Source organism: Crocuta crocuta, unplaced genomic scaffold, assembly GCF_008692635.1.
Source record: "Crocuta crocuta isolate KB4526 unplaced genomic scaffold, BGI_CrCroc_1.0 scaffold3, whole genome shotgun sequence".
NCBI classification, from domain to species: Eukaryota; Metazoa; Chordata; class Mammalia; order Carnivora; family Hyaenidae; genus Crocuta; species Crocuta crocuta.
The window spans coordinates 566388-582702 of NW_027529934.1; the positions used below are offsets into that span (position 1 = coordinate 566388).

The following is a 16315-nucleotide window of genomic DNA, read 5'->3' on the forward strand; positions in this document are numbered from 1 at the left end:
GGATGGAGAACACAGACGCCCTCCAGCGGCAGCTGCTGGGCGGTGAGGGGAAAGGCAGAAAAGAAATCCAAGAATCTGACCCCAAGTGAGAGGCGTAGAGTTGGGGAGAAAGTTCTGAGCTGTTTCTAGAAGCAGTTTCTCCGTTCTATCTCCGGGTTTAAGTTCCAGTGACCCAGAGCTATGGCTTTTACCTGAATTTTCCCAAGGGTCAAATTAAATGTGTGTACTTTGCACACTTGAATCTAACAACCATCTCAAAGTCCTTGCACTGAAGCAGAGTGCATTTTGCCCTCTCCACCGTGGGGATGTGCCAACGAGCTGGGAGCGGTGGCTACGGAAGAGGGCAAGAGTGCAGGGTTGGACTATGCAGGGCCCTCGATGTGGTTTTGAAATATTCCTCCTGAGTAGCAAAGGGGACAAACAGCAGATATTCTGACAGTGGCCAGAGAGGTCATTATTGGAGGGAGCAGAAAAGACAGCAAGGTGCCCTGACCTCTTCTCCAGGGGCTGGGTGACCGTGTGAGCAAATGTGAGATCAGGGACCTCCCCTTCCCCAACAACCTGTGCCTATTTTTCTGAGTCCCCTCTACCTACCTTCCCCCCATCCAGGTGCCCGTTAGGCCTCTGGGGCAGGGACTGACACCGAACATCCTGCCAGCTCTGAGGCTGGCCCTGGCGGACCCGGGGGAAGACGGAGGCACAGTCGGCAGCCAGGTACTGATACACCTGCCAGGTGTTACCAAAGTCCGCGGAGCGCTCAATCAGCATCCCGGCCGGCAAGGGCCCCTGCAGAGACACAGTCACAGTGGGGGCCTTAGTGAAGAGACAGGACCACTGGAGAGACACCATCGCGGAAAACGGCTCCTAAAGATGCACTGGCGGTCCCTGAGAATCACAGCGAGGGAGGGAGAACGGGGCGAGAAGGAGCAAGTGGGCTTCAGGCATCCAGGTCCAATGGCAGACATCCTGGCCAACACTGGAAAGCCCCATCGGATTTTCTCCAGGGGAACCGTGGAAAGCGGGAGAAAGGTGACCCATGATCCCTAGCTCAGCCCACCATGCAGGTGGTGGGGCCAGAAAATCCTCCCACTGTGCTTCCCACAGCCAGCTTTCTGGGCCCTCCAAACCTCTCTCCCCACGTCACTGGAGACGTCTTCCTAGATGACTCCCTGACCCTGTCACTCCTGCTCGAGGCCCCTCAATGGATGTGCAAGAGCTAGAGAGAAATGCGAGCTTCTCAGTATAACACATTGTGATCTTCCTCCCCATTTCTCGTGACTTTCAATGCTGCCTTCATGCTGACGGCTCCCAGCCTGGACCATTTCCTCCAAACGGACCCACATCAGGCCCTGTCTCCAGCTTTGGCACACAGCCCTCTGATGTCCCAAGTCGGTGCCACCTGATTTCCCTGTTCACTTTCACCTCCACTCCCCGCCCCGCCATACAGACAGAATGTCCTTTTTAAAGCATAAAATGGACTGTGTCACTCCTCTGCTAAAAAGCCTAGAATAGCTTCCCACTATTCTTTTTTTCCAGCTTACTGAGATCTTATTGACACATAATATATGTAAGTTTAAGATGTCCAATGGGGTGGTTTTTGACAAATGTACAAACTGCAAAATGATGACTGCAATAACTAATGCGCCCATCCCCTCACATAATTACCATTTTGTGTGTGTGGTGATAACAGTTAAGCTTTATACTCTTAACCACTTTCAGGTATACAATAGTGTTGTTAAGTACAGTCACCATGCTGTATATTAGTTTTCCAGAACTTACTCATCTTGTAGTTGGAAGTTTGTAACCTTTGACCAACCCCTCCCCATTTCCCCCACCCCCGGGCCCCTTTAGATTCCACATGTCAGTGAAAACACACAGTGTTTGTCTCTTTGTCTGACTTATTTCACTTAGCAGAATGCCCTCAAAGTCCACCTATGTTATCACAAAAGGCAAGATTTCCTTCTGTTTTTATAGCTGAATATCCCCTTGTGTATAGATATATAGCTAGAGATTACATTTTCCTTGTCCATTCATCTACTGATGGACACTTGGCTTGTTTCCATGTCTCGGCTATTGTGAATAATGCTACAGTGAACATACGGATACAGATATCTCCTCGAGAGAGTGACTTCATTTCCTTCCGATATAGACCCGGGTGGAATTGCTGGATCATATGGTAGTTCTATTTTTAGTCTTTCGAGGACCCTCCATATTATTTTCATTAGCGGCTGCACTAATTCGCATTCCCACCAATGGTGCATAAGGGTTCCTTTTTCTCCACATCTTCGCCAACATGTACATCTTGTCTTTTTGATACTAGCCGTTCTAACAAGCATGAGGTGATATATCAGTGTGGTTTTGATTTGCATTTTTCTGAAGATTAATGATGTCGAGCATCCTTTCATTTGCCTGCTGGCCATCTGTATGTCTTCTTGGGATAAATGTCTACTCAAGTCCTTTGCCTGCTCTTCCTGAATAATTCCAAACCCCTGACCAAGGGTGAAGAGGTCCTGTCTCCTCACCTCATCTCATGTCCTGTGCACCTCCATCTCTTCAAGCCGTGGGTCATACCACATTCATTTCCTCCTCAGAGGCCTTTGTTCAGGTTGTTTCTTCTGCCTGGAATGTTTTTTCCCCAGTGGGTTCCTTCTCACTTTTTGTTCTCAGCTTAAATGTCACTTCCCCACAAGATTTTTTTATACCTATCTAGCATGCATTCTTCTGCCCACACTCTGCCCACTCTGCCTCATTCCAGCATTTTCTTTGTTTCCTTCATAAATATCACCACAATTTCCAATAATTTATTTGTTAGCTTCCTGCATTTTCTTCCACTCCAGGGGCCCAGGTTTCCCAGCCTTGACACTGTTCGTATTTGGAGTGTGATAAATCCTTGCGTGGGCTATCCTGATCACTGTTGGATGGTTAGTAGCATCCCTGACCTCTACTCACGAGATGTCAATTGATGTGTAAGTCACACCCATAGCTGTAACAACAAAAAACGTCTCCAGAAATTGCCAAATACCCCCCCAGTTGAGAACCACTACAATAAACCATAGGCCTCACTGTCTGTCTCATGCACAGTTGTACCCTTAATATCTAGCACACAGGAGGCATTTAGTCATTTGTTGAATGAATGGATGAATCTTTAATCTACTTACCCCCTCCCATTTATGTCTGTAAACTCATCTCTCACCAGCTTGTAGCCTTCCACATCCTTCCTTCTTATCACCTTATACATATTTTCTCCTCTAGACTCTATGTGCATTCCCTTGCCCCCTCCCCAATTACATACCTTCTTGCCTCTTGCCTCCAGGTCTTTGCACTTTATGGTTTTCTTTTCCAGAAGGAACTATGTCCTTTACCTGGTTATCAGTGGCTTACAAAGGTTCATCTTTCCTGGGTACATTCTGTGACTCACCCCTCCAAAGACAGACCAAATTGGATGCCTCACTCTGTGCTCCCCAGCACCTCTTCCTAATCACAGTACATATCATGTCTTCTCATTGTTGGTCTTTTGTCTCCCCAACATACACTAAAGCAATGTAACAACCATGATTTAGCTTTATTCATCTTTTTATCCCTAACATCTGGCAGCAGACCTTACGTATAACCAACCAGTGTTCAATATGTGCGTAGCAAGAATGGACAAATGAATGAGAGAGCAATGTAAAAGCAATGTGACTAACTATATCCATCCAAATGAATGTTGCCCTTCAACGCTGTCACCTTTAGAGACTGGGCATTTATTCAAGTGATACTGCCATTTCTCAAAATACTTTTGACCTTTTCTTGAGGAGAGGATCTCAGAGTTAACCTTCTGAGTCAAGTTAGAAATTAGATCCTATTGCTTCTTATTCGCAGCTCATTTTAACTTCTGAAAATGATTTCACCCTTCCTGATCTAATCTTATTAACCAAGCCTGATCTTTAAATTTTTGACTATTTCTATAGAAAGGATAAAACTGAATCTTCACTGGGAAAAAAAAATGCCCTGTGACAAATGAACAAAAATGTTCCCTCCAAAAGGAGTATCTCAGGATGCTAGTCTACAAGCAGAATCCAAAGTATTCTGGGAAGTAATAGTGAATGAGTAGATTGTCCAGCAAGAGGCCTGTTTCAAGAGCACATGTTTCATGAGGATGGGCCACTTATTGGCTATTTGTTAAACTCAATCTCATCAGCAAAATTATTAAACACACCAAGAATACACAACTGTATAATAACTGACCAGGCCAAATGGAATTGGGACTTGGCAGAGCCAAATTAATTAGACGGGATGAGGATGAGGGACGCAGAAAAGGAAGTGGATATATAACCACTGCAGGGCCAGGACAGGAGGGCCTGGAGGTGCCACTCTGCTCCCAGGAGTGGACTTCTGCTGTCACCATGGTACAGACTCAGGGTAAGTGTCACCTCAGCCTATGGAAGTGGAGCCTACCCACCATATGATGCCATCACACTAAGCCAAGGGAGACAAGGACACTGTGCTTCCCATATGCCCAAGCCCACAAGGCCCATGGTCCCCCTCTCCCATCCACCGCCATGCTTAGGAAGCACACCTTAAAATCCATCATGATGTCTTGAAGCTGGAACCTCCTGTCCAGATCCAACTGCAGAGAGACAGGGTTCACGTCTGGAAGGACAAAAAGCAGAAAGTTTAGACCAGAGAGATTCTATCTTCCCAGCTCTGAAGAAGGCCCTGGACTCTACTAGCTCTAGGAAGTCAGAAACCTCAATCCTTCAATTCTCCTCTTGGAGAGGAATGGTACCAGCTTACTTTAACTTATATTTCCTATTCAAGATCCTATCTATCCTTGGCCAAATTTCCTTCCCATCATCTCTTGATGACCCTAATACACTAAAGGATTTCAACTTGTCTGTTCTACAAGCCCCATTCCTTCAATGAGCTCATTGTAACTAAGTGGGGTGAAATAAAGGCATTTCTCTCTCACTCTTCTTATCCATTTCTTGACTTCCAGTAAATTCTTCTATCTACAGCATTCAAAAGATCTCAAATACAGAGGGAGTGGGTGCTGCCTGTCCACCACACATGTCCCACCTCCATAAGAAATGCCTGGGACACCCCCAAGGGTTCCCAGACACCCTCCAGCCACCCCCATGCTGTGGGAGCCTCCACCAGTTTAGGCCCCTATAGGTGGCTAGTGCTTACCATTCTGGGATTGCCACCAGCGCATGGGGCCCGAGGATGAAACCACATTCTCCACTCGGTGACCATTGTAATTGTGAGGCAACCTGGAGTCACATTTGCAGCATTTCATCCGCCACTGAGGGATAGGGAGACAACAGAGCCTTGTGGGTGGGGTCCAGGGAAGACTCTTCCCTATGTCCTGAGAGCCTAGAACATTTCCTCTGTGAAACCCCACCTCCAGGGATTCACTGATTTCATTTATACCTTTGGAAGGATTAGCCTCTTAAAACAAGGCTATTGGTCATCTTTGAACTTAATTCTTTCATCTCCCTTCTAACACATAGAGAAGTGAATACTAAATAGGCATTTCTGCCAGGAAAGAGATGCGAGGTGGCAGCAAACTCTGGTACAGAACATTGCCTCAAAGAAAAATTTGAAAAGAGTACCAGGAGCGAAAGAAGAAAAGATGAGAGACTCATTTTAATTTAGCATCTTCTGTGTGCTAGGTACAGGCTAGAGAGTTTTAGATCTCATCTGACCTAATCCTGGAAGACTAGAGAAAACTGGGTTTCTAAGCATCAGGGAGAGGGGACACAGCAAAAAAGGACAAGGGAATTTGGAGTTTCAGCCCTAGCTCTGTTACCCCATTTTCTAGGCTCGGTTTTCTCCTCTGCAGATTGAGCGGAGGTTGGAATAGAGTCATTCAATCATTCAGACAATACTTGTTGAGTGTGTACTATGTGCTAGACCCTGCTCTGGGCCCTGTTTAGTGAACAAAATGAAGACTCTGCCCTCAGAGAGCCAACATTCTAATAACATTTGGATGATCTCAAAGGCCTTCCAGCACTGACATCTGAGACTTGAGGACGCTTCACAGATTTGGCATTCCCTACCCATAGGAGAGAATCCAAGGGCACCCAACTCAATGGAGCTTTGTAGGTAGGGTCCCAAGGCCAGGAATGTTGCGGCCTTGGGGCTGAGGGCAAGAGTTCTCGCATGAAGATCAAGGCAGCCAAAAAGGAAACAGCCTCACTGGGGAGCTTCCCCCCAAAATCACACCTTCTTTGGCCCGCCCATGCTCTGGAGTAATACAAGAGACAGAACTGAACCCCGTGGGTTCCATAGCAGGTGGGGATCACCAAGCAAAAGAAGAGAGCCATAGAACATGGCCCTTGTTCTTTAAGTTTGTGTGTGTGTGTGTGCACGCGCACGTGTGTGCCTGTGTGCATGCACACATACCCCCCCAGAGACAGCACAACCTTGTCCCAGCTCCCTGATGGAACACAAATCAACTTTTTTTTCTCTGAGTAACCATGGTACCAAATCTTGTGCTCAGAGTAGAGAACACTATTCAAAGGGCTCCATATTCATCCACAAGTAGAAGCAAGGCTTGGACAAGAGCCTCCTTCTGGGTGGGGACAACCGTATCTCCAAACACCCATGCCTCTGCTTTCCCCTAAGGCCTCCACTCACCAGAACCAGGGGGAAGCTCTGGCTTATCCAAGGTCTTCCCGCTCCTGAACTTATGCCCTGCCCAGGGAAGGTGATAAGCCAATAAGGCTGATGTGATGTCTTAGAACGGGTAGTGTCTACTTGGACTGATTAACCTGACAGGTTAGTCCCAAAGGGATTGAGTTAGTATGCTGAGCCTGTGCCTGGGATTATGGGAACTCTTTGCCCAACACCCATATTCCCTCCCCATGGCTGACAAAGTTTGGGACAGTGCAGAAGGAGAAAGGGAGCCAGGAGTCCTGGCTCTTGAAAACTCTACTTCCCACCCCACTTTCCAACTCTCACCTCCATATGAGAGAATCGTCACCCATCCTGATGCTCGGAGGTTTCCTCATCATGATCAAATGTGTTTTATTAAACTATAATTTTTTGGTATTTAATGTTTAAATAATGGCTGGCCGTGTGCCCCATATGGAACACTCAGTGCCCCATCCATTCCTTGCCCAGCTACATTTTTCTTCAGGGTACATATCTCCACTTGAAATGTTGGGTTTTTATTGTCTATTTATTTGCTTATATTGTTTGTGTACCATCTGCCTCCTTCTGCGAAACATGTATACTCCTGAGGGCTTCCTTTCCTGTATCCCCAGTACTTAGAAAAGTGCCCAGCACATAGTAGGCCTTTAATACTTAATGAATAGCAAATATTCAATGACTGCTAACATTTTAATTATTACTAAACATTCCCTTCCTGCAGTCAGGGAGTTTAAAAGGAGGGTGGGGAAGAGAGGAGGTAATAGAACATCAATATTATGTGACAGAGAGCCCGCCATGGGCTAGGCACTGTACCCAGGCAATAAGGAGTATTATTCCCATTTTACATATGTGAAAGATGAGGCTCAAAAAGGCTACTGAGTTTTCTGCTTGACTGATGGCCAATGTGGGACCCAGCACCAACACCAGAGAGGGTCCCTTACCAACTCCCCCTCCTCTCCCTCTTTCCCTCTCTCCCCCTTTCTCTCTCCCTTCCTCCATCAATGTTACCGTCTCGCTTCTGCTAGGAAACCAGGTGGGTCCACAGACATCATGGAAGCATGGTAAAAGGTGACAATCTCTGTCTCACTCAAAGGGCTTGGCCTGACCCTGCAGCTGACCATGGGGGAGCGTAAGGTGGAGAAAGCGCTTTGGGAAGAAAGCTGGTTTCTCAGGCTGACCCAGCTCAGTTAACACAGAAACTGTAGATGTGTCAGTGGCTGAAATAAATACCTGAGCACTTAAAATAATCCTTTCTGGGCAAGAGAAGCCTCTTGCTGGAATCTGACTCTCCTCCAGAATCCTATTTTGGTCCCTGGCAGTGAGCATGCCCTTCTCCCCACTCTGCACAGCCTCTCAGGGGCAAACTTTTCCACTCCCCATCCTCCGTCTGCACTCAGCACATGTCCCGCAGAGAGACAAGGGCCAGCTGCCTTCCGCTGCCTGTCACCAGAGCTCTCTCCTCAGCTCTGCTGGGACCCGATCCCAGGCTGTTCCCTGGCCAAATGAGCACCAGAAACAAGGCTCTTTCTTTCCTCGGGCCCGGGGCACAGGGGCTAGAACAGCTCAACCTGGAACTGCGGAAATGACCTTCATGGTCCCAAAGGATGAAATATTATGTAACTATTAAAAAGAGTGGTCACAGGAAGTTTTCAATGACATGGGTAAAATGCTTGCCTTATAATGTTTTGTGAAGAAAGACAGTTGGGCATAAATGTGTATAGGTCATGATCAAATATATATGAAATATATACAGATATTTAAAGGAATATAATATAAATATAAATACATATAATATAAAAGGAATAAATATCTATATTTAAAGGAATAGAAAGTGTTTGGGAGGACATATACCAACAGATTAGGTTGAACCAGATGAAATGACTTCAGCCAATCTGACCTACAAAAATGGCAACCACATGCAGCTTACGTAATATATCTGCGTAATAGGATAACAGGGAACTCTTTTCCTTATATGTTATTCTTTAATAATTTTAAACTTTAGCACGTTGGATATATATTCACTTGTATGCCCAGGAAAATAGACATTATTATAAAATTAAATAAATTATTAATTATTATAAAATCTCCAGGGTGTTCAGTATGGGCATTTTACTCTGCCTCCTGGCCCAGTCTTCAGAGTCAGCTGGGGGTAGCCGGTGCCCGCTCCACTTCCCTTCCACGTGTGCAGAAACTGATGGAAGATCAGATACCCTCGTGGACTTAAAACCTACGTGCTGCTTCTCATAGGAACATAGCTAAAGGAGGGATTTATTACAATCCTTAGAGACAGGCTAAGCCAACAGGCTTGGGCCAGGTATTTTAAGTAGCTCTGCTTGTCAACTAGCGAGTTGGATGGAGCTGGATGGAGACCTGAAATAGAGCAGCTTATGGCAGAAGCCCACGTGAAGATGAGCTGCTTTCTCCTTTCCTCTGTGCCTCAGTTTCCATTTCTATCTATTCTTGCATGCCTATACGAGTATGTGTATAAACATCTGTGTGTGTGATGATCAATGCGAGGTTCTTCCCTTCATGTGTGTTGGGCGCTTCCATCTCTCCCAGAGGTGGAAGCTCTCAGCTGCGGCAGCCTCCCTCCGGGGTCAACTAGCCAGCGTTCTCCTGGCTGCACTCTCTTAGAGACGCAACATTATTATCAGTTCAGCCTGTCAGGCTTCCAGCCAGTTTGGCTCCTACTTACTCTCCATCTGGAAAGGCTGGGCCTCTTCCCTCATCCTAGAGCTTTCTAGAAGCTCAGCAGTCTGACGGGAAGACAAACCCTCCCAGAGAGCTAGGGGGAGGGCAAAGGAGAGAGCAAGAGCTAGCAGGAACCTGGATCACAGTGGAAATGGGTGGGAAAAGGAAGGTAAATGCACAGCGAAGCTCTGTGCCTTTGTAGAACACAGAGCTAACTCTAGGGGGAAATAGGAAAACAGCCTCTGGTTTTCATGGCCCAGCTCCCTCCCATGGGCAGGCCAGGGGCTGCCTGTGTCTATCTAAGGAGATATCATCAGGGTCATGGCTGCCAGCCAGGGCCTAAAGAAAGGAAGCTGAGACCAAAAAAAAAAAAAAAAAAAATCCAGCTGCCTGAAAGAAAAGACATTCTCTCCACTTCAGCTTCCTCATTGTTAATATGCAGGGGTGGAATGAGATAATGAAGTTCCTTCTTGCTCTAACATGCTATTAGAATTCTTCTCTACTCCAGCTTATCTGCTCAGAAGTTTAAAACACTCCAACCAAGAATGCAAAGGAAGGAATAAGAAGAAGAAAAAAAAAAGGTACTGACCAGATGCCGTACTGGAGCACTACTCTTCTCAGCTAAGTGCGCAGAAGAAGCCCTTAAGCCCCTTGGTCAGCAAGGCCTCCATTAGACCCCACTGGGATCCACAAGCCTCAGCCTTTCTATGTTAATGGATATTGCTGGTAAAGGTCAAAACTTGAATTCCCCTGTGGTGCTGAGTGGGAGGAAAGCTCTAGTTCTATAAGGCACTTTCAACTTCATCTTCTCTTATCATGAAATAACATCTTCACCAAAGCCTTAAGCATTGCCCTTATCACCATCCAAAGTAAGTTCAGTAGGCTGACTTTCTAGAGCTGATTAAAGATGATGTGTACCATACACCCAGAAATTACACTGCACCAGGCTCTCTCCTGAGCACTGTGCATACATTATCCCCTTTCATCCTTCCAAAATCTCTGAGGTAGGCATTTTACATTAAATGATAGGTATACTCATTTGACAGATAGGGAAGCAAATCTTAGAGTTAGGAAATGTGTCCAAGTCCATAAAACTGGGAAGAGATGAAGCAGGGATTTCTGTCCCAGAGTATCTGCCTTTAAACTTTCTATCTCTGTTCTGATTCAAGGGGCATAGTCATGACTTGGCAACCACTGCCTGGAACCAGAGTTGGTTGTCAGGATGCTCTCTCCTTTCTTCCCTGGGAAGGACAGCCTCAGCCCAGCCTGGATCTTTCCAGAAAAAGAGATATTTCCCTAGGCCTGCGTTCAGAGAATTCCTTTGCCTGCCTGGACCTCTGCAGGCTCTGCCAATAACAATGGTTCCTATATTCCCCAAGGACAAAGAAACAAAGTAGGCCTGCAAAATGTGGCCCAGAGATTTCTAGCAACTGGAACCCCAAAAGCAATTGGGTGAGAGGCCAGGTCAGCAAAGTCTGAGGCCACCCTGGTTTGTCCACGCCTTCCCATCATATCTTTCCCTCCTCTTCTGTCTGTTTAGCCTGCAAGATTTACTTCCCAGCCCATAACAACCTGGAACCCAGAATCTCACATTCTACCAACCCAAGTTTTTCTCCCTTCTGTTAGCAGCACTGTCCCCCAGTGTCCCTATTCATTTCCTTCTAGCGCTCAAAACTTACCCATCCTGGGTTTTACGTTCTTGGAACCCTTTTCAAGGGTTAGCCACAGCCAATTTTCTGATAGGCAAGGCCTTCCTGAGATACAAATGGTTGATGATATGGTGCCTTTCCCAAGAGTGTTTATCTTTTAAACAAGGAATTCAACAATGCTTCAACCAAAAGAGTGATTCCCCAATGGCAGGAGCTTTGGAAGTTTCAGAATGTCTGAGAGCTTCTGGGAAACAGGAAGGCAGACATTTTGGTTAGAGACAGTCTCAAAGTCTTCTATGGGAAGAGGATAAGGATCTCAGAATATATATGAAGACATCCTTTACCTACACATTAGCTATGCCAAAGGTCAAGGAAACAGACAATTGTCAAAGAAAGGCAGTGTTTGTTGGGGTGTGTGCATGTGGGTGTGGGTGCACTTTCATGCATATGTGCAAGTGTGTGCCTGTATGTGTGTGTGTGTTGGGGAGGAGGGGATGTGAACTGGCTACTGCTCTTCAGCTTGTTTCCGAGAGATAAAAATGACAGCTGTTTGGTTTACACAGCTAATTAACCTGAGGCATGGACTGTGTAAAACTGTTATTAAGGCAGCTGAGTAATTAAGTTTTCCCCAGGAAGAGAGGGAGTGGGAGATAAATAAAGCATTTAGGGGAGCAGACACAACATTGGAGGAAACATTGTCAGAAGCAGAAATCAGGGCTGGGAAGCTTCCAGACAAAACCCACTGGTTTCTGGGGAGCCTGCACCAGCTCAGAGATGACCACAGGGTATGACTCAGCCCCTGCAAGTACTTGCCTGAGAGAGACCATGATGAACCCAAAGGGTCACACACAGCCCAGCCATCTCTGAGAAGGCAGAGATGCTAAAGCTAAAAAAACATAAAGGCCAATTAACCCAACTCCTTTATCTCATAAATGGAGGAATGGTGGTCTAGAGGGAACCCATGGGTTAACAAGGTTCCAACCCTAATCTAAGTGTCACAGCCAGGATAAGAACCAGAGAGTCCTCACTACCAGTCAGGGTGACTTCACTGACCATAATTGTCTCCAGATTCTCCAACAGTCCCCTGCAAATCAGATTGGCAGTGGCCACCTTGAAAACTGAGTGGGCCAGCCCAAGGATGGCTTGATTTTGATAAATATGTGAGTGTGTGTCCTAATCAGGGAAGAAATGCTCAAGAGTATGATTCACAGATGAGACAGCCTTTGCACACAGACACAGGTGCCAGGAGGCAGGTGTGTAAGGGGAGAGGGGATGGAACATTTAGCATCTTGCAGACACCAGCCACAGTCACTTTGCTCACTCCTTTATACAATCCTCACAACAACTTATTGGAATTGGTGCTGTCATTACTCTCATTTTTCCAACAAGGAACTGTGCTCACGTAAAGCACAGAAGCAAACAAGGATAAGGGGGCAACACGGACGTATGCTGAGCTTTAGGGAACAGTGAGTTTACCCAGAGGTTAGCTAGGAGCTAGAAGAAGGAGAGAAAGGAGACAGGGCCATTCTGGTAAGGAACAGCCTGGGCCCAAGCCTGGATAGTTAAAGGGCAGTTAAGGAAGGCAGGCCCAGAGGGGCAAAGTTGGGTGTGGGGTGTCATAAGGCAAAGCTGGCCAATTCCTATGTCCATTGAAAGGGATGTCATATGGACCCCAACATCTCAGAAGCAAGCTCTTGAGGCTGATGGGATTTAACCACTGAGACCAAATCAGGCCAGAGGAGGTAGGATGCCAACAGGCAAAGACTGGCCCACAAAAAAAGAACTAGACTCTGAGACCGGGAGCTGGGAGAGACAATTTTGGAACTGGAAGGAATCCCCACTCCTCCTGCGGCTCCTATTCCACTGAGCAATCCCCACCCCAGGGTGGACAGCAGGGGAATGAGCAGCGCAGAATGTCCAAGAGGCATAAATCTCCAATGCGCTTGCATTCATGCCACATCAATGGGCAGGCAGCAGGTGCTGGGTGAGGCTGTAATTGGCTCAGGGCTTGCCATGTCACAGAAATAGAACAGAGGCACTAACCAGAAGCTTCGACTTAAGGCAGGTGTGTATATCAGGGCAGGAGCTGGCAGAAATGGGTGAGGGGGGAAAGGGAGGGGGCAGGCACTAGGAATGCAGCTCTACATCATGTCTCGTCTCCAGCCAGGGCTGGCCAGTACACCCCCATCTCTAACTACTCAGAAAACTTGGCACCTGTGTATTTCCATCATAAATTTGGGATCTCAGCACACACCCAAACCCTCCCAATAGCTCACAGAGATAACAAGCACCACCACATGAAGTATCATGAAAATGAATTGAGATAGATTATATAAAACTCTTAGTATGATTTCTGGGCCACATAATATGTGCCTAATAAATTACAGCTGCTAAATATACCATTTGATAATAGAATAAATTAAACTTAAAAACTAGAATTGGAACTCAGCAGTTAAAATACTGATTCTTAATTGTAATCACATAGCCACCACTGCACCCAGTGTGGTTTTTTAAATTATTTTTTTAATGTTTTATTTTTATTTTTGAGAGAGAGAGAGACAGGGTGAGCAGGGGAAGGTCAGAGAGAGAGGGAGACACAGAATCCGAAGCAGGCTCCAGGCTCTGAGCTGCCAGCATAGAGTGACACGGGGCTTGAACCCATGAATAGTGAGATCATGACCTGAGCTGAAGTCGGATGCTCAACCAACTGAGACACCCAGGCACCCCCCAGTGTGTGTTTTTAGTGTGCATCTTCACAGTTGTCACCCAAGAGCCTCTAGGAGGTGAGATAGGTTAGAGAGATGAAATGTGAAATGAAACAAGAGAGGAGTGGAAGGTAGGGGGATGAGAAGCTGGTTTTCAGCAGTCAACTCATTCCCAGACAAAATTGGGGCCAGGAGCAAACCTGAAGACCCTTTCATCTAACACTCAATCCTGGAAGAGGAAGTAAGTCTTAGAAAGGGGTAATATCTCAACCAAGATCACACCACAAGTTAGTAGCAGACCTGGGACTACCCACTGCATTCAAGATGCCCTATCCTCTAGTCTTGAAAAGAGGTTGCATGGCTTTATCCCCCCTTATAGAAAAGGAGGGGGGAAAGCCAATGCTTCTCAACTTTCACAGCAGCAAAATAGCTGAGATTTATCCATCCCCAGGGTTGCAAAAGTCTAGACTTCTCTTTTGCAAGCACCACTTTGCTCTCGGGGGAATGCTTAAGAGCGGGGAAGGGAGTTGGCTCCTGGGGGGCATCTGAGAGAGGCAGAGGTCAGGCCAAGGTGAAGCCAAAAGCCCAAGGCTTTGGGGACATAGGCTGTCCAGACAGGACTGGGGTTGAGGGGACGTGCCAGGACGGGGGCTCTGATTTCTCCTTGCTTCCCCTTACAGAAGGCAGGCCAGCTCGAGGAAGGAGGTCAGCAGAAGTCTCCCTGAAATTTTTGGACATGCCCTAGTGGCACAAGATTTTGAGGGTGTGTAGGAATGGGGTGGCTAAAACCATTCTGTTGCCTAGAAAGCTCAATGTTGCCAGACCTCCTGATGCCTGTGGAGTAATCTGGGCCCACAGGGAGTACTTGTCTTATGCCGGCCATCTTACCCAACACTGTCAAACACTGTTCCTATATCCAACTGGGTGAGCAGCAGAAACCACAGTCATCTCTGCTCAGCACCTCCAAAGCCACTACCCAGTACCATCTGTCATTAAAAGAGAACACTGGAGACAAGAAGGCCGGTGAGGCTCACAGGTGGTATCAGATGCCACCTCCATCATCCCAAGGACGAGGACAGTTTGGAAAGAGGAAACCACAGGTTCTTTGTGAACCCAAGTCTCCTTCATGGCAATCAATCTCTCTAACTCCCCTTCTCTGTGTGTTTCTCTCTTTCTCTCCTTTTCTGAAAAGACTAGAGACTCAGGGAAAACCACTTTCTCACCCACTCCTTTGTCCAAACCTTTGTCTTTGGGGCAGAAAAATGGCCAAATGAGACATGCAGCTGGGAAACAAGAAAATGTTAAGTGATGAGGCATCAAGAATGTTCCCCACTTTATTAAAGATAAAAGAAAAGAGGGGCACCTGCGTGGCTGAGTCAGTTAAGCGTCTGACTTCAGCTCAGGTTATGATCTCACTGTTCATGAGTTCAAGCCCTGCATTGGGCTCTGTGCTAACAGCTCAGAACCTAGAGCCTTCTTCAGATTCTGTGTCTCCCTCTCTGTCTGCCCCTCCCCTGCTCATGCTCATGCTCTGTCTCTCAAAAATAAACATTTAAAAAAAAATAAAAAGAAAAGAAAGCCAAAGTTTCTACAAAAAAGGTCCACAGGCACGTAGAAGGAAAAAATCACAACTCTTTGGAAAACTCAGTTGCCTAATCAGGCGATGTTAATTGACATATAGGTCCTATAGTTTGAGCTTTGGATTTGTTCAGCTTGTATTCTGACTTATCAGCTGAGCCTCCAAGCCTCCTTTCCAGCCTTATCACTCCTTGGTCTATCCTGCTGACTTATGTCCTCCAAGAGCAGCTGGGATATTTCTCATTTTGCCTGACTGCAGCAACAAGGCTGAGAGGTAAGTTGGCTCTTCATACATGACAGTTGCAAAACACAGAAGGTAAACTCCAGTTTACAATCATATATTGTCCTGCTAGCTCTGTTCACACTCATATCCCAATGCTGGCCAAAGAGATGGTGGCAAACGAGTGACCATGGAACAACTTATTTCATCCCTTGGCAAGAACACAACCCAGTGCACACATCCCACCACCTATGCTCCATCAGCCTTGACTTCATCCACCACAGACAACAGGTTAAACTCTACATACTACAGGATCAATACTCATCCAATTATCTGGTCCCAAGACCTGAAAACCTGTCCTGCCCATGCCCAAGGACTGGGGAGAGACTTCAACTTTATCAAGCAGAAGAGAGAAAAGAACCATTCCGCTAATTTTGAGTACATTTTCTCTTGCCCAATGAAGGAGAAAATTCTTTAGAGGCAGCGATCTGGCCTTATATGTTTCTTACACTCTCCACAGGGCATGGGGCTGGGGCTATCTCAAGTACACTCCAGGCAGTCTGTGAACAAATGGAAGACTCATACACACACCCCCATCTGGCCTTTTCCAGCCCTGGAGGCCATGGTGGTAGGGCCTACCTCGCCATAGTGGGTACAGTAGGTCTCAGGCTTGGTCAGTCCACAGGTGGATGAAGCACGGAGAAACCGGGTCCTCCCAATGAGCAGGTCCCCAACAGGTGGATAGCAGGCCCCGCGGGAACAGACTTGCTGGGCACACAGGAGGTTGGGCAAGACTGAAATCACAACGGTTTTGGGATGTAGCATAGAGAGAGGAG

At 46.7% G+C, this 16315-nt stretch overlaps 1 protein-coding gene across 1 annotated transcript in view; it reads right to left on the bottom strand.

Annotated features, from left to right (window-relative positions):
* Positions 1-16315, bottom strand: part of LAMB3 (laminin subunit beta 3) — a 41052-nt gene that overhangs the window by 19101 nt on the left and 5636 nt on the right. Inside the window, exons 4-7 of the mRNA XM_077763144.1 lie at positions 16119-16273; positions 5170-5284; positions 4559-4632; positions 595-786 (exon numbers count right to left, since the gene is read on the bottom strand). Coding sequence (XP_077619270.1) covers positions 595-786; positions 4559-4632; positions 5170-5284; positions 16119-16273 — 536 coding nt within the window. The remainder of the gene's footprint in view (positions 1-594; positions 787-4558; positions 4633-5169; positions 5285-16118; positions 16274-16315) is intronic.